Source organism: Cetorhinus maximus, chromosome 20, assembly GCF_964194155.1.
Source record: "Cetorhinus maximus chromosome 20, sCetMax3.hap1.1, whole genome shotgun sequence".
Taxonomy (NCBI): domain Eukaryota; kingdom Metazoa; phylum Chordata; class Chondrichthyes; order Lamniformes; family Cetorhinidae; genus Cetorhinus; species Cetorhinus maximus.
This window is the reverse complement of record NC_135898.1, coordinates 21,362,097-21,380,895: the sequence shown is the minus strand read 5'-3', so window position 1 is coordinate 21,380,895 and position 18,799 is coordinate 21,362,097. Positions and strand designations below refer to the sequence as shown.

General features: G+C 43.1%; 1 protein-coding gene across 4 annotated transcripts in view; it reads left to right on the top strand.

The window, feature by feature from the left end:
• Nucleotides 1-16,052, top strand: part of LOC144694930 (metal transporter CNNM4-like) — a 34,470-nt gene extending 18,418 nt beyond the window's left edge. For 2 of the 4 annotated variants that reach the window (XM_078565711.1, XM_078565712.1), the window contains exons 2-8: nt 829-969; nt 2,416-2,568; nt 3,372-3,541; nt 4,687-4,783; nt 7,895-8,040; nt 8,389-8,524; nt 11,008-16,052. In XM_078565711.1, coding sequence (XP_078421837.1) covers nt 829-969; nt 2,416-2,568; nt 3,372-3,541; nt 4,687-4,783; nt 7,895-8,040; nt 8,389-8,524; nt 11,008-11,072 — 908 coding nt within the window. In that variant the 3' untranslated portion in view covers nt 11,073-16,052. Of the gene's footprint in view, nt 1-828; nt 970-2,415; nt 2,569-3,371; nt 3,542-4,686; nt 4,784-4,899; nt 5,071-7,894; nt 8,041-8,388; nt 8,525-11,007 lie in introns of those variants that run through there. The other 2 variants (XR_013579838.1, XR_013579839.1) reach the window with 2 other exon arrangements.
• Nucleotides 16,053-18,799: the final 2,747 nt, after the last annotated feature.

The window sequence follows — 18,799 nt, the reverse complement described above, 5'->3', positions numbered from 1 at the left end:
ATGAAACCATAATTATTGCATTTCTCCAACTTTAACTCGGCTATATATGTCATATTTACAAGTACATATTTTTCAAGGCAACATAATATTTGCACCGGCTAGGAATTTACAAGTTCAGTCTTTCAGGTGGTTTCCTGGCACGTGTATTGGGCGTGATCTCTCGAAAGCAGAGATGGTTAAGGGGAGATTTAGTAAGGGTGTTCAAAATGCTGAGTGGTTTTGATGAAATAGAGGAGGATAAACTGGTTGCGCTGACAGAAGGGTCAGTACCATTTGGGTAGATTTAAGATAATTGGCAAAAGAGCCTGGGGGCGGGGGTAATGACTTTTTAAACAGAATGAGTTGTTATGTTCTAGAATTCACTGCCTAAAAGGGACATGGAAGCAGACTTATTAGTAACGTTTATGAAGGGAATCGGATAAATACTTGAAAAGCCAGTTTAAAAAAAATTGCAGGGCTGTGGGAGAAGAGCCAAGGAGTGGGACTTATAGGATGGCTCTTTAGAAGAGCTGGCACAGGCACGATGGACTGAATGGCCTCCTGCTGTAAGATTCTGTAGAGTGGGCACGTAGAAAGAATTGTGAAAATAGTGGTGGACAGAAATCGACATGGTGGCCCAGTGATGGGTAGCCTGCAACGTTGGTAGTGAAGGTTCTTCCACATTTGCCAACCGTTAAAGAGGGAGAGAGAGAAAGGGGCAAGTAAAGCCAACTTTTCTGGGGAAAAAAAAGTGTTGAATCCAAGTTAGCTCGTGTTACTTTGCTGCTCTGTTTTGTTGCCTAACTCCGTTCAGTGGTTATAACAGCTGTTTCATGTTTCTGTTTTGAGGTAAATCGCATATGGCAATGGTTCAGAAGGTGAACAACGAGGGGGATGGTGACCCCTTCTACGAAGTGCTGGGTTTAGTGACGCTTGGCGATGTCATTGAAGAGATCATCAAATCTGAAATCCTTGACGAGTCAGATAATTGTAAGTTTAAACCGCAGGGCTTTTGGAGTGATGGTTTTTAAAATTAGGGATCATTTCACTGATCCCATTTTCAACAGGATTACTTGGTGTTTACAGCACAAGAACAGGCCATTCTGCCTGACAAGTGCCGGCGTTTATGCTCCACACGACCTTGCTCCCACCCGTCTTCTCGCCCAGTCAGCATGTCCTGCTATTCCTTTCTCCTTCGTGCTCATCTAGCTTCCCTTTAAATGTATCTATATGATTGACCTCACCTACTCCCTGTGGTGGTGTGTTCCATATGCTAACCACACTCTGGGTAATGAAATTTCTTTTGAATTCTTTATTGGATTTATGAGTGGCTGTCTTATATTTATGGCTTCTAGTTCTGGTCTCACCTGCAAGTGAAAACATCTCTATGTCTACCCTCTCAAACTCTTCCATGAACTTGAAGAACTCCATCAGGCCAACCTTCAGAGCAGAGAGCAGTGCAATCTTTCCTGTTGCGTATAACTTCTAAGTTCTTGATCATTCGAGCAGATCTGTTTTGCACAATCTCCAGTGCCTCCAAGTCCTTATAACATGGAGACCAAAACCGTGCACGGTACTTGGTGCAGTCTAACCAATGCTCTGTACTGTTTAACATAACCTAACCTGAGTCTGAGATAGAGCTGCAACGCTGTAGTGCTGATTCAATATTGTAGACTCAGCACAGGTTGAACCAATTTACCTTCGTAACTCGGTCATGAAAGAAAAACAAAAAGTTTTTATATTCATCCACAAAGATGTGGACTGGCAACGCTGGCATTTATTACTCTAGCTGCCCTTGAGAAGGTGAGGATGAGCTGCTGCCTTGACCTTTGTGTGGCGATTCTTCTGCAGTGTTGTTAGATCTGGGCTTGGCAGGATTTTGGCCCAGCGACAAGGCAGGAACAGCCAAAATATGCCCAACTCTGTTGGTGTGTAACTCAAAGGGGAACTTGGTGTTATCAGGGCATCTAATACCCTTGAACTTCAAGATGGTGGCAGTGTTTGAGGGTTTTGCAGGTGCTGTTGAAGCAGCCACAGTGTTTTGCTGCATTTAAGTTGGCAGCTCGGTGGGTCGTTACACTGTGTGGTGGGACGTTTTGCTGAGCTCCAGTTTTGTAATGGATCTGGGGAGGGTACGGGCTGCTGCACCTAGCCTCAGGCCTCTCAGTAGACACCACTGAAATTGGACCTGGTTGTCGCAATGGATCAATCCTCTGACCGGAAGGTGCATGTGTGCTTCATGGGTAAGTAGTTCTTTGCAGCCTGGCCTCACGCATGAAGAATGATTGACGTGTTGGAACAGGGAACGGCACCTGTGCATATCTCCCCCAGTGAGATTCAGGGGTGGGTGCTGAAACGGGCTGAAGAGATTTGAAAGTGGGCGAAAGAATCTCAAGTCACTTCCGTTTGGTTTGTGCTTTTCTGTTCCTTCTGCAGCAGAGGTCAAGGTGAAAAAAAAACCTGCTTCCATCAGCAGTTCTATTGAGCGCAAGAAGGAAGACGTCTCGTTTTTTAAGGTGCCCGACATCGATCTAAAGGGCAAGATTTCACCTCAGCTTTTGTTAGCAACTCAGCGTTTCTTATCCAGAGGTAGGGAGACAGTTCCTGTTGTGGTGGTGGTGGTGTGGAGGCGGGGTGGGGGGGGGGGGGGGGGGTTGCCAGTGGGTTGGGAAGGTGAGAGGGTGGTGGGGGGGGGGTGTCTCTGAACCCCACCCCCCCCACCCCAGAAAGTACACATGCCAGTTATTCCAAAGTTCCATGGTTTAAGGGGAAGAAAAGGCCGTGAATTTGAAGGATGGGTGAGCAGCTGGATTGTCAGGCTCTTGCTTTTAGTTTGGCAAAGGTAGGGTGGTCAGTATTGTGATGAGGTTTGCAGTTCAGCCTGATGCGAGCTGTGAGATTTAAGACTGAGAAACTCCCCGGCACTTCTGTTTTGGATTGTGTGCCTGTCCAAATTTAGGCTGTGTGTGGAGAGGGCACTGAGAACTGGATTAATGTTAGGGTAGAGTGCTGGTGGGAAAACTAAGGACACCCCATTAAAAGTGTATCGCTCAATATTAAAGGTGAGTGTGATTCCATCCCCACTTTAATACATTGATGCAGAGGTCCTGAATAATGGCAGTTTTTTTTCACTCCTACTGTATGCCAGTGTAGATTAGTATTAAAATACTAACATGATCGACAGGCCATTGGCCAAAGAAATAGCCCAAAGACTGCTTTTGGTGGTTATGTGGGATTATAAAATCGGAGGGACAGTTCCCCTGCAAGAATCACAGCTGCTCACTGTATGAATCTATCAGCCGCCCTGAAGTGTATCACTCAGCTTATACTAGTGCACATGAGTGTGTTAATGTTGAAATTGCTGCTATAATGACCGCAGGTTGTCTTTGCAGAGGTTGAGCTGTTCAGCCCCTCGCGGGTCTCTGAGAGAGTTCTTATGCATCTGCTCAAGCACCCGAGTGTCAGCCAGGAGGTGAAGTTTGATGAAAACGACAAACTGGCTCCAGAGCACTACCTGTACCAGCGGAATCAGCCCGTCGACTATTTCATTCTGGTGCTGCAGGTGGGTGTAGTTCCGGTTGCCTGCCTTTGGATACGAGATCCCTGCCATTTTACTCTCACTTGGGTAGCGCCCCTTACCTGTCATTTAAATGCATTTAAGGAGAACCTAGACAAGCATATGAGGGAGAAGGGAATAGAGGATTGCAATGGTAGATTTAGATGAGGAAAGATGGGAGGGGGCTCGAATGGAACATAAACAGTGGCATGGACTGGTTGGGCTGAATAGCCTGTTCCTGTACTAAGTATCCTATGTAATGCAATGTAAAGGGTGGCATGTGGCAATGCACAGAGAAAGTGAGTTCCACAAAGGAACCTGAGTGAGTGGTCAGTTGGAGGCAGGAGATGCAGTATTGGAGGTTGCAAGGGGCAGAGAGACGGCTGGAGTTAGGGGAGTAGAGGGTCTGTCTAGGATCATAAGACAGAAGAAAATCGGCGTAGGTTGGCGTGAGGCCTTGAAGTGATTTTAATAATATAAATGTCAGTGTCACTCGTGGGGCCAGTGGAGCTTGGGGCAATGGGTGACAAAAGTTCTGGGACTCAGTGGGACTGAGGACTTTAGCTGTGATATTTCAGATGAGTGGCAGCTTGTGGTGAGTTGTGTCGGAGTATTTGCAGTTCACCGCCTTGAGGAGGAGCAGGGCAGTTCTCTCCCCCTAGTGTCCTCCCCAATATTCATACCTCAAACAGCAAAAGAAAAAGCTGATGATCTGATCTTAACACATTGCTGTTCGTGGGAGCTTGCTGTGCACAAACTGGCTGCCACATTTCTTACATTACAACACTGAAAAAAAAAGTAGTCAATTGTAGAACATTTTGGGATCTCCTGCGGTTGTGAAAATCAGTATATAAATGCAAGTTCTTTCCAAGAAGGGGTTTGGTGGCTCAAACACATAGGTTATCACCTGTGACTTGGAGTGTGGCTGTTCTGTGCCACAATTGGGACACTAGTATTGCAGTGGTGTTAATAATCTGAAAACTTGTTCTTCATTTGTTAACAATTTTGAACCTTGTTTTTACATCTTTTCCTTTTGCCATTCAAATATACCCTTGCATATAGCTGTCTTGATATGTTGTGCTGTGTAACAGAAAGTGTTGTTGCATTGATATTATGATAAATACCAATGGGATACCTTGTGTTATAAACAGGGACGAGTGGAGGTGGAGATCGGGAAGGAGGGTCTGAAGTTTGAGAATGGAGCCTTTACTTACTATGGTGTCTCCGCACTGACCGTCCCATCCTCTGGTAGGACTGCATGCCCTTCTCATTTCTGTTTCTTGTTCACCCCCATGCTGACTATATGCTGTACACAAGAAGCTTGGATGTGTTTAAGAAACTTTACCCACATGGTTTCTTTGCAGGGGAAGAAACACATTTGATGAAAATAATGGCTGAAAATTAAAACCTTTCCAGCAAAGGCACCTTGCAGCTTCAGTTCAGTCCTGAGTGAGTGCAGATCGTAAAGCTGCCTAGATTTGATACAAAGGTGCCACTCACTCGAAGTATGGTGTTAGGATTGAGATTCCACACTGGTACAGTACTGTTCTAAAACTGGACTAGAGAAGTAGGTCCAGTCTAGGTTAATGGATCAAAGCCCCCTCTATTGGCTGTCTGTGAAATGAGTGCATGACAGATTCTACCCTGTTCCCTGTTAGCCAGTCTTAAAACCCGTCTGTAATTCTGCATTAATTGGTGCTAAATTAACAAACCTATACAGATGCCACAGGATATTTGGAATGGGAAATCAGTACAGCTGAATATGTTCTAAGGTTGAGGCTGAAGCACTTTGTAACAGAAAAACTCTGCATCTAACCATGTGCTGTACCTGCCCTGCGAGTGTTTGACGGGGACATCGTAGAGGGGGCTTTACTCTGTATCTAACCCCGTGCTGTACCTGTCCTGGGAGTGTTTGATGGCGACAGTGTAGATGGAATTTTCATGGAGTCACATGGTGCAGAAGAGGCCCATCGAGTCTGCACCGACATGTGAGAAACATCTGACCTACCTCCTAATCCCATTTACCAGCACTTGACCCATAGCCTTGAATGTTTTACTCTTTACAGCTTTACTCTGTATCTAACCCCGTGCCCTGGGAGTATTTGGTGGGAGAGTGGAATGATGGAGCAAGCTGTGTGATCTGAATCATCATCTCCATCTATGTCTTTAGAGATCATTCTCCTGGCAGTTTATGATTTCACTTTACTCTGCATGTCTATGGCATCTTGACATTTTATCTGTGCATGTGAAATGTCAACACTGAGATTTCAGCACACCGGGTATGTGACATTTTCACACGCCACTTCATTTACAAAAGAGTCCCAGGAATACAAATTTAGACTCCTAAACCTGGGGAGCTTTGGAGTGAACACCGTGAGCAGGCTAACACTACGATAATGTCCCCTTTCAGACAGGGCTATCACTAGTGGGTGTAGAACAGGAGGAGACCACTGAGCCCCTTGAGCCTGTTCCGCCATTCAATGAGATCATGGCTGCTCTGTGACCTAACTCCAAATACCTTATATAAATTATACCTTTGGATAACTAAAATATATCAATCTCAGATTTAAAATGAGCAATTGATTTAGCATCAGTCGCTGTTTGTGGAAGAGAATTCCAAACTGCTATCATTCTTTGTGTAGAAATGTTTGCTAATTTCATTCCTGCGAAAGATCTGACTAAAATTTAGGCTTATGCTACCCAGTCCTAGACTCCCCAGCCAACGAAAATAGTTTCTACCTATCCTATCTGTCCCCCATGATATCTTGAAAATTTTGACCAAGTCATTGCTTATCCTTCTACATCCCAGAGAATACAACCTTAGCTCGTGTAATCTCTTGTAATTTAACCCTTGGAGTCCAGGTATTATTCTGGTCAATCTTTGCTGCACTCCATCCAAAGCCTGTAATACTTCCCAGAGCTGCTCACGGGACTCCTGGTGTGATCCATCTAGAGCTTTGTAAAGCTGAAGCATGACTTCTACACCCTTGTGTTCTATTGTACACTTTACAAACAAACATACAAAATAGGAGCAGAAGGAGGCCATTGTGCCCCTCGAGCCTGCTCTGCTATTCAATAAGATTGTGGCTGATCTGTTTGTGTTTCAGATTCCACATTCCCATCTACCCCTTGCCTAACTTTAGACCTTTCAAAAATAGAACAGTGTACTTTCTAAATGGTAAAAAGCTAGAAACCGTGGCGGTCCAAAGAGACTTTGGGATCCATGTATATTATCATTAAAAAGCCATGAACAGGTAGAGAAAATATTCGGAAGGACTAGTGGAATTCTTGCATTTATGTCTTGAAGGTTAGAATTTGAGAGGTGAAATTAGGAAATGCTTGTACATACAAAGTTTGGAACTCTCTTCTACAAATGTCAGTTAATGGTCGATCAGTTGGTTGTTTTAAATCCGAGATTGATAGATTTTGATTAAGCGAAGGTATTAAGGGATATGTGGAAAAGGCAGGCACCTGGAGTTAAGTCGCAGGTCAGCCATGATCTCATTGAATGGCGGAACAGGTTTTTGGGGCTGATGGCCTCCTCCTGTTCCAATGTTCCTCGTCCCTTGGCTCCACAAGGCTCTCGGATTTGCATTGTTTCTAGCTTTCCACCATTTAGGCAGTATCCAGTTCTCCTTTTTAGGTCCAAATGACATTGAAATCAACCTGCCACAGTTTTGTCCATTCACTGAGCCTATTAATGTCTCTTTGTAATTTTATGCTTCCACCAACATTGTGTTTCTTAGTTCTGATGAAGAGTCATACGGACTCGAAATGTTAACCGTATTCCTCTCCGCAGATGCTGTCAGACCTGCTGAGTTTTTCCAGCTGTTTTTGTTTTTGTTTCAGATTTCCAACATCCGCAGTATTTTGCTTTTATCTTTGTGTTTTTAATGTTGCCTGTCTTTGGTACTTTTGGATGTGTGGCTTTCTATCCCATCATCGTCATTAATAAATATGGTGAAGAGTTGAGGCCCCAACACAGATCCTTGCAGGTCACAGCTAGTCACACATTGCCAATTAGAATACCTGTCCTAACAGGTCAGTAATTTGCCAGTCAATTCAATTTGAGGGTCTGAATTAACAGCATGATCTGAAGATGTATAGGTTGCCATTATAAATGGGATTTGTAATGGAAATACAAAGATAAGGATGGAAAATTTGACTTTTAAAGTGGGATTGAATTAGATCTATACATTTTGACCCGATTATCTCCTACCCTGTAATCCAACTATGCTTGGTGTAAACTCTTCATTGCAGTATCAGAAGCGAATGACTAATACAATTAATTGCTACATTCATGACAGAACCTACATAACTTCTGTATGACTTACACTCATTTAACTCTGGCTTCCTCAGTTCACCAATCGCCAGTTGCTAACGTTAAGTGGAATCGGCGAGACCCATTCTCCAGGGACCTCTTGGAATCTGGGGAAAATGCAAGTCTTTCCACGTACTGCCCTGACTACACTGTGAGAGCACTAAATGACCTCCAGGTTCTGAAGGTAAGGCTGCAACTAGAAATAGCGAGTGAAGCAAAAGCCGAAAATGTTGGAATAACACAGCAGGGTTGGGTGGGGACGCTGGTGTGTGATGGTCAGTCACCTGAAAGGAGAAAACAGCACATTTCGGGTGAAACTTCCTGTCAAAACTGTTTTGTCAGATACTGACCAGCTGGTTATAGAATTATGTCTGAAGCCTGCATCCTTTGTAATGTGGTTTGCGTTATTGGTTGAGAAAAGTTACTGATCCTGCTGCCTCTACCTATTAATTATCATTTGCCACTGTTCAAAAAGGGTAGTCGCGGATGTCACTGTTGCAGACTTTTAGCGTGTGCTTTTTTTTCCCCTCAGGTGACTCGGCTGCAGTATTTAAATGCGATTATGGCCTCGAGAATACACAACTCTTCACCGTCACCAGATAACTTTGAACTCAAAGTGATGCCCAGCAGCCAAGCAAAGTTGCTCAAAGACCAGAACTCTTCCACAAGTGAGTGTTTCTTTTTGGTTTATTTTCATTTGGCGATGTAGCTGGTTAGAGAAGAAGTGAAATCGTGAAAAGTCCAAACTGGCTTGAAACTGAGGACAAAACAAAATGTCAAAAGTCCTGAGTGAAGATTTGATCCAAGAATTCGCAAGTAAAGAATCTGTCCATACACAGACATCCAATCTAAAATTACTGACTGCGAATCAAGAGGTGGACATTGGAGACAAGGTAAAAGGGTTCACAAATCACTTGAGTGCTGAGAGAAACTATGGAGGAGGTCTGTGAGGAACTGGCAATCAGTATGAGGGAGTCATTGGGCTCGGAGGAGTTACCAATAGATTGAAATATGGCACGCATATTCAAAGCTGGCACTGGTAACTCCAGGCCCATTAATTCCGCATCCTTTAAAATAATAGAATTAATTACCTGTAACTGTGAAGGGAGTCTGCACAATAATCAACCAATAAGTGGCAGGGAACCTAGATTCAGTGAGAGGGAGTTACTGCTTCACCAATTTCCCTGACGATTCTGATGGAGTATTAACCCAAGTGGGACAGTTGGACGTCCTCAAATGACATGGATCCCGTTTTCCAAAAGCCTCTTGATAAAGTTTCAGACAAAAACCTATTTACTTAAACTCAGCTGTTGGCATTCAGGGTAAACCCAGAGGGAGCAGGGCTTGCCTTCCCCCTGGATAGTAAGCAACCTGTACTTATTAGAGTGGCTGTGTTGGGTCAAGGGGTATGCACTGAAGAGGGTGCTTCACCCCAGGGTTCAGTATTGGGGAGCATTACTGTAGTTAATTTACCTCTATGGCTTGGATTTCATTGGAAACTGGTCAAATTTGCAGACAATGCCAACCAGAGGAGACTGTTTAGCAAGTGCAGAATATGATGCACAAAGTCTGTGACTGGGCAGAATAGTGGCAGATAGATATTTAACGCAGGCAAGTTGTAAAATGCAAAGCATTTGAAGGGGAAAAGGGTGACAAACGCAATCCATGAACGCTGCAGTATTGGGCACAGTGAAGCTGAACAAGATGTACGAGCTTAAGCAGACTTGACGCTAAATGTATCGCAACAAGTGCAGAAGCAGAAATCAGCAAAGCTAACAGGATGTTGAACACCACAGTGGAAACAGAATAAAAGTCAGAGGAACAGTGTTGCTGGGATCTGACTGTAACTTGAGCATTGTATTTAATTCTTCAGTTACCTGGTTAGATTGGCGAAGCAGGGACGGTTTTCCTCGGAGAAGAGAAGGTTGAGAGGGGATTTGATGGAGGCATTCAATATCATGAGGGGCCTGGACAAAGTAGGTCGGGAGAAACTGTTCCCATTGGCGGAAGGACCAAGAACCAGAGAGCATCAGTTTAAGGTGATTTGTAAAAGAAGCAACGATGTCATGAGGAAAAACCTTTTTATGCAGCAAGTGGTTAGGATGTGGCATGCACTGCCTGAGAGGGGATGGAGGCAGATTCAGTCGAGACCTTCAAAAGAGAATTGGATCATTGTCTGAAGAGGAAAAATTCTTGGCACTGCAGGGAAAAGGCGGGGTAGTGGCACTAGGTGAGTTGCTCTTGCAGAGAGAGTCAGCATAGGCACGACAGGCCGAATGGCCTCCTTCTGTGATTCTGGTCACCAAGATGTGGAAAGACAGTCAGGTCCTGGAGGCAGTGCAGAGAGGAACAATGAGGCTGAAGCTGTTCTCAGGAGTCTGAGTTATGACGAAAGACTGGGAATTATTGGGCTTTTCAGCTGGGAAAGGGAGTATATGAGAGGTAGGGCAATATATGCAAGATTATTATGGAAATGGTAGCTCTGCTATATTATTTCAAATTAAACTGCAAGAAAGAACAAGGGAAGGTAGTAAGAGGCAGATTTTGCAATGATAATCGGGAAATGCTTCATACAGAGAGATGTCTGGAAAAACGTTGAGAGGGAGGAGTGCAAGTGAAAATGCTGGAAGCATTTACGAAGCAAATTGGTGCTACATGTGGGAAATTTTAGCATCTTTCTAGAGGGATGAATTAAAATATAAGATTAAAAAAACCACATCATTCGTAATCCCATGATCCATTCTTTGTGCGTCTTGCCCTTCATAATTTAAGCAGTCAAAGCAAACTTTTAATGAGGGAGGCAGGCCGCCATCTCAGAGGCTCCATTTGTTGTGTATGCTGGTATTCCTTCAGAGCTGTTTCTTTACTCTTGCTTTCCAACAAGAGAGAACCCTGGCAAATCCCTGGATTGGATTTTGGAGAGAGAAATAGAAAGAAAAGAGGAGCAGAAGGGAAAGAAATGAATATTGTTCATCATCTGTTGAACGGAGACTGCTTGCTGCTTTTACCCATGGTTATACTCTTGGCAATGAGTCAGTGTCACAGGCAAACTGCACAATGCTTCAGATCTCACTTCAGATATATCCATTGAAGAAAGGTGAACTTTAAAGCATTTTCTTTTTCTCTTTTTCTTTTTTAATGTTGACAACAGGCACCAGCAGAAGTAAACCGCAAACCAGCGAGGAAGACAGCCCAGAGAGGAATGCTGGTGTTTAGCCTAGGAGAGTGTCTGAGGGTGCTTGACTTCTATGCGTCCAAAGCCACACCACTTCAGTAAGCTGCGAATGTACTGTGCTAGTGCCTGGCTGGAGCTATGGCTATCCATTTGCTGGACAAACTGTAAACTGTTGCAGTGTGGGTTTGGGGAGGGTTGGAGAAAGGACATTCTTATTTTTGTAGACTTTGTGCACTGTGGAAAGACAGTGGAGTATATAATGCTAAGAAGACTAACCGTGACTAATTCCTCAGATAAAACTTGTTCTGTGATTTTTAGACTTGGAAGGATTATAATAGTTTTAATTTGTTGCAGACAAAAAGGCTTATCATCACTTTTCTCCCCATGGCCTATGGGTTCTAATACAGTTACTTGAAGACTACAGAATGAAGACATATTCAAGCAGTATCATATGTGAATATACCACAGTGTTTTTTGTTTTTAACGCCACAACTAAGAGTAATGCCATTTATAGTAAAACCCTGATTCATAAATTCTCTCCTAGCTTCTTGTCAATACAAGCTATTTCAGTCCATGCGAAGCCTCCATTTAAGAAGGAAGAAAGACTTGCATTTCTGCAGTGATTTTCATCACCTCAGGACATCCCAAAGTGCTTTACAGTCAATGACGTGCTTTTGAAGTGTCGTCACTGTTGTAATGCTGGAATTGCGGCAACCAGTGCTCGCACAGCAAGCTCCCACAGACAGCAGTGTAATAATGACCAGATAATCTGCTTTAGTGATGTTGGTTGGGTAATAAAATTGGGTGAAGCCACTGGGGGATCTCCCCCTGCTCTTCCTCGAAATAGTGCCATGGGATCTTTTATGTCCACCCGGGAGGGCAGACGGGGGCTCAGTTTAACATCTCCCTCAGTACTGCACTGGAGTGTTGGCTTAGATCATGCGATAAGGTCTGTACCTGTTTGTATCTGACAACATTTTTAATAATGTGGCATTGAGCCATAAGACTTGGAAGCACACACATTTGATTCTACAACTCTGTTAATCTAAGCAATAGCTTATACTTGGATAATACTGGGCTAAGGATGGGTGCTCTGCTGTGGTATCCTTTGCTCTCAGGTAATGCCCTCTTTTGGCTTTCTCAGTCAGAATGGTCTCTTGGACTAAATACAATAAAGGACCATACACCAACAAGAATCAGTGCCTTCAGGGGACCAGAGGGGAAATTTAACTCGCAAAACAAGAGTCAGTATTTCTACCTTCTGAGATGTTAAAACTTTAGCATGACCCACAGTGGCCTTATTGAAAACCAGAAAAGACGTTTTCCTGACCAGGCAGTATTACGTATTCCAATCAGTGCTCTCATAGTGATTTCAATTCCCATTAATCTGTTTTGAAATGCTACATGGCAGCTGATGAATTCTTAAAATAAAAGGAGGTAAGGAATAGTAAGAATGAGGAAAAATTCTTTGGGCCACCAGGTTCATCTCTCTTGTATTCCCCTGCAATCTGGTATCAGGCTGCAGCTTGTGTCTCCTTCATGTCTTTGAGTTCACTCCCTACCTATCTGGTAGGTTGTTCCAAAGATGAGAGCAGATTCAATCTTTTCATCCAGGGTGGAGCTGAATGAGTACGCTACACAGTCTCGTAACAGGGATTCTTCAGAAATGACTAGCCATGTCCTGCCTCCTCTTTGCTAGACTTGCTGCTCCACCCAGCTCTGGGTCTCCATTCTGGCTGTGGGCTGGTGCAAGAGTTGGTACTATTCTTACTATCGCTGGTGTCTGTAAAAGGAAGGTGAATAAATGTAGCTTGGAGGCAGCACTAGGAAGGAAGGAACTTGCATTTGTATCGCGATCTTAGGATGCTTCAGAATGCTTTATAGACAGTGACATACTTTTTGAAGTGTCATCACTGTTATCATGTAGGAAATGCAGTGGCAAATTGGCACTCGGTAAAATCCCAGAAAGAGGCGATGTGGCAATGACCAGATTGTTTTTGAGGGATAAATCTTGGCCAGGACACCAGGGAGAAGTCCCGACTCTTCAAAATTGTGCATGGGATCTTTTATATCAACTTGAGAGAACAGATGGGCGCTAAGTTTGACAACACCTCCAACAGTGTGATAGAGAACTTCTCAAGTCTGGTTGTGAAGAAGACACTGAAACTAAGATTCTTTTGGTAGAGACTGTTTATTGCAGAGCTTATTTCTCCACTCTTAACACCTTGACACCCAGTGCTGGCTGACTCTTTATATACACATCTGAGTTTAATTAACTAATCAATACCCAACACCTGTTGACCTTACTACCTTTAAACTACTGGATATGTATCATCCATCAACAGAACCTATTAGTTACAAACAGCGTGCAGCACTCCTTTAATGCTGCATTGGCCTAGATTATCAGGCTCAAGTCTCTGGAGTGAGACAGAAACCAACAACCAATCTAAATTCAGGTTCACTATTCCCAGTATACAGGGAGCACATGTGAGAGGATGCTGTTAAAGCAGGTATTTTCATCAAACCATGCATCCCTGTAGTCTACCTTCTTTAACGGGGGGAGGCCCTGAAACCACTCTGCTCAATGTGTTTGTACTGAGGAGTCGTGGACCTGGTTTTGCATTGCTGCGTGCTATAGCATATTGATCCATCACTCCGAAGAAACACACTGCTACTGTTTTGCAGTGAAAAGTCTGGCAGTGCTGTAGTATGGTGGTTATGGTACAGAGTATGCAGCCAAGATGTCACATGTTTGAATCGCACCAGGGCAAGTTGAGAATTTGAATTTGATAAATTTTGTGATTCCAGCAGAATGAATCTTGGAATCTGCCAGGTTGTCATTGACTTGCTAATGTTCTTCAGGGAGGGGTCCATCTCCCCTTCCTGACTCTATTCATGTTTGATTCTTAATATCCCCTGAAGTGATTGCAGCACATTTGATCGAAGGAGAAGACCCAACATTGCGTTGAGTTTGGGTTTAGATGCATCCTTTTGAGTAGTTGCCCACATCTCGAACAAATTTTAAAACAGAATAGGACAGCAAGATAAGATTAGAGTTAATTACACACTGCGTTGTTCAGATGAAACATTTGCTGTGCTGAATTATTTTGTCTTCTGATTGCCAGTGAGCTTTTGACAGCTCTTTTTCTGACACCACCCCCACCGCACCCATTGTTGAATGGTTCAAAAGAAAAGGAAACCCACCAAAAATAAGAGCTCCATTTCAATTTGAGAGTTTGGTGTACTGCATTCCAGAAAAGAAATGACATGATTGAGAGGAAGGAGGAAAGGGCGAATTCAGCTATTCTGCAATAACACGGGCCAGGGATAGGGCTAGAACACTGCAGCGTTTATCCGCTTGACTTGCGCTACCATAAAGTGAGGCTCTTCACTGGAGGAGTTCTGCACCCACCTAGTTGCCTCTTTTGTGTTTTCAGTCCAGAGGCCGACTTTCAAATGTCCCTGTATCCCTTGTTGAGCCCACCCAGCGAGTGGGAATGGGAGGTATTGTTTTAAGTTGTTGCAGACTTGAACCCTGGAGAGCAGGCATTTTACGATGAGTTAGCTTGGTCACTTGCTGCCTGGTTTGCTTTTCTGAGAGTATGTGCCACCTTTTAGGTATTTTAATTCTGCAAGCAGCGTGTTGCCTAGTCAGAGCTAGTGTGTAAACTGCGATGAGTCTTGCTGTTCGAAGCAGTGCCTCTCGAATGCTGGCGAGGTCAGTGTGCCTTCAGTGAAGGGTTTTGCTGCCTCGATAAAGTTACCTCTAAAGCAACTGCCTTCCAGTTTTTCTATTTCTTGAGCCTATTTTCCTGCTGTTACTTGGCCGCATAATGCTCTGCAAATATGACTTTAACATATAACCAGAGGTGATCTAAAATGGCTGGGTTCAAGGTGATGGTGTTTCAAAGTATTGAGACTGTTCTTAATCATGGTGATATCTTTGCAGCCTTTTATCGAGATTTACTGCAGGGTGTGGCATGTATAAACAGTGTGAATTGAGAGCATGGATAGATTGCTGTCTCTGCCTTTTGTGGGTAAATGTGCAACCAAGTGAGCTTCTGGCACACAGGCCAGGATGTTGCCGGTTTCATGCCCACTTTATGCTGATCTCGCTGGCCTCAGACTGGTGACTGAATTGCTACATTCAACCCCAATTATCCAGGATAGGGAGTGAGAAATTCACCCAGCGTTTCCATCTCCTGACTGCTTTGCAGTGATTGCCAATGGAGTGTGTCGATGGGATCTGCCTTTGCAGTGATGCCCCCATGGTCAAACGGCCTTACTGAAGAATGACCACCTGGATGAGGTGCAAGAAGCTGATCCCAGCAATAGTCAAGAGAGATGGAAATCAATTGGACAGAAAAGACGAAAATGTAGATGACAATTGACACCAGACCATGACTATAAAGGCTTAAAGCAGAGTCAGAACGTGGTGAGGCACCTCCAGTCAGCTTTCTTTTCTCCCTCTCCTCTTGATTTGTTTTTCTTTATCACTTGTAATGTGTCTCTTTTCTCTTCCTCTGTGAGGATTTTGTTGCTTGCATTAAGCACACTGTCCAAAATGATGTACTAAAAGCCCATCAGAAGTAATTTAGAAAATTCTGTAGTTTTACCAAAGAGTTTTGGGAACAATGTAAGTGCCAATAATTCAGCCAAAATGACATTTTGTGTTTATTTTAAACTCTTGGTTGTGTTTTCAGTTTCTCTAGGAGCTCCTGAATTGAGAAGCAATCACCAGGTTTCAGATGAATGATTTAGAGGGTTACTTTGTGCACTCGTGTTTTATATACAAACAAATGTATTAAAATTGTGTAACCTCTGGTACATATTTTTAATCACATTCCAGGTAAATATTTTTTAATCATTGCAATTAAAAGGTACCTGTCATTTGTATGTACATTTATATTGTAATATTGCAGATATATATTTAAAAGAGAAAATGGATCTGTATTGTGTTGTACTGTACTGATAAGCTATTGCATTAGATTGCAGGTCAGTTTAATAAATCAAAGAAAAACGCTCTGAACCCAGTGCAATATACTCTGCGGAGGGAGCAGCTTGGAGCCTGAACTCTCCCCCCTCAAAAGCTGTATGATTGTGAGTACAGCTTCTCTCAGAGAATCTGAATTCTAAATCCTTATTCTTGAAGTCTTCTATGCCTAACAGTTTTTTTTTCTTGTGTTCTTTAGAAGGGTACAAAGAGCTGAATGTACCCACATGCATATGTTATTTTACTTTATTGTTTTTGCCCATTTCTTCCCTCTTCTAAAGCTTTATTTAAGGTACCATTTTGCAGGTGCCAGCAGCTCTTTACTCCCTCATCCACGTATAGTTGGCAGGTTATTTGGCTATGTTAAACATTGCATCTATCATGGCTACATCCAATCCTGTACTCACTGAATGTTCACCAATGCACTTCTCTGCGGGAGGAGTGGGGGGCACGGGGGCGGGTGGAGGAATCATTGAGCAATGGGAAGGCAGGCTCATCTCCACCCTCCTTACCTAAGGAGGAGCTGCAGCGCCCGTCACTGCCAACCCACTTAAAGTAAGTTGGCACAATTGAGCCATTGAATTTTGGGCCATGATGTCTGTATGGCTCAGATGCTATCGGTAGCACTGGAGGACTTGCTTGCCATGTGTTTGTTGATTGGAGCTCTCGGAGCACTGAAGCTTGTATCAGCAGACTTCTCAGATTTTACACTTCCTAACTCATTCTACCCTTCAGACTGTGCTCTGCTTGGGTTTACATTATATGTGTGCATTTTCAAACTGCTACCATAGATTTCTCATGCCTCCAAGCTTGTTGTCAATTAACTGCTGCTTCCCAATCTAACTCGCATTTCCTGCTTTCTCAGTCTCTGCAGTGTGTTCTGCACTTAACTTTAGAGTATCCTGAGCTTGTAAAAGGTGATATGGTAAATGCAAGTTTTTTTTTCTCTTACTGTGGGCCTTGTCTCTATGGCTAGCCTTTTCAACATAGAAACATACATCCTTGGTGTAACTGAATTAGCTGTTGCTATAATAATCCGACTGAAATCGGAACTTTGATACACCTTAAAAACCATGTAACAGTGATAACAGTGCAGGATTGCAGCATATTCTTGGGAGGGATGTAGTTAGAGCCTGGACTTTACTCTCCTCACTGTAATATGATTTTGAGTCCAGCACCAGATGCCAAAATCTTTACCCTTTAAGAATTCCAAGCTTTTTTATTTCTTGAGTTTTTAAGCAGGTACAGTTAACAGCAGGAGGAGGCCAGTCGACTTCACGATGCTGTTCCGCCATTCTATATCATGGCTTGATCTGTACTCCATATCTCTCGATACCGCTCCCTAACAAAAATATATTGACATCTTGAAAGTTGCAGCATAACTTCTTCTCCATTGCAGTCCAGCCCCTTGAGATAAAGCCTGACATTACTTTTCAATTACTTTTTGTACCCAGCTTTGTGATTGGTCCACAAGGGCACACACATTCCTTTGCTGCTCCTCAGTTGCTAGTTTCTCCATATTTGGGAAGTATTCCAATTTGTCTTTCTTGAATCTAAAGTAAATGATCTAACGCTTTCCCATAATTAGGCTTGTCTTATATATCGAATAGCTAATTACACTCTAATACTGCTGTAGTTAGCAGTAAGATAACTTGTCCAGTGGAATGTGCGAAAAGGAAAAATATATAATAAAATGGTACTGAGTGCAATGGCACCAGTGAGATGGTCTGAATGGGCACCAGTGCTGTGAATTCTGATAACGCATACAATTTGGACAGTAAAAGGCACACCTGCCTTGAGCTCTGGGGTTTGTGGTAGTCATTTCAGGTAGTTTGGCCAATCCTGAATTATCCACTTTAAGAATGGATAGTGGGGCCCAAGGTAGAAGAAATCAGGTACGGTAAGAATTGCAACTTTTAAAAATAACAAGGTATTTACAAAGCTGAAAGGGCATATTCAATTGCAATAGAGTTTTAAATTAAAACAGAATAGGGAAATAAGCAGATATGGAAGTTCTGTTGCGAAATGTAAGAAGGGAGCATGGCCAAGATTGTCTGTAGATGAGAGACTTAGTGAAGCAACATCGAAGATGGCTGATCCAGAAAGACCAAGATAAATACAGTATCACCATTGGATTAATGTAGCTCAATAGGCTGAGTTCCCTCTCATTCTGAGCAATGTGTTACTAACAGTTGAGAGCAGCAGGAATTGAGGCACTTTGGAGAAGCAACTCTGGGGAATGCAAAGCAAATGTACAAAAAATAATACTGGGCTTAGGAAAAATGCAGATGACCCCCCTTCTATCCTTTAGCCAATTCTGTATCCAAATTTTCGCCATCCCTTTTATGTCATGTGTGCTTCTATTTGTTGAATATATCTGTTAAGTGGTACTTTATCATGTGGCATTTTGAAAGCCCATATATACATATACAATGCTACCTTCATCGGCTCTCACCGTTATTTTGTCAAATGACTCCATCGTTAGTCTCCTTTTAACAAATCTGTGATAGTTGTCCCTTATTCACCTGTGCTTCTCCAAATGAGAATTAATCTTGACCTTGACAATGGTCTCTAATAATTTTCCTATCACTGGCTTTTGACTCACCGACCTTTATTGCTAAGTTTATTCCCTCCCTTTTTTTGAACAGACATGTCTGCAATCTTCCAGTTCTGTGACACCAATCACATATCTAAGAAGGATTGAAAGATTGTGATCAGAGCCTCTGCGATTTCCACCCTTCTCTCCATAACCCAGGATGTGGCCCATACGGAATG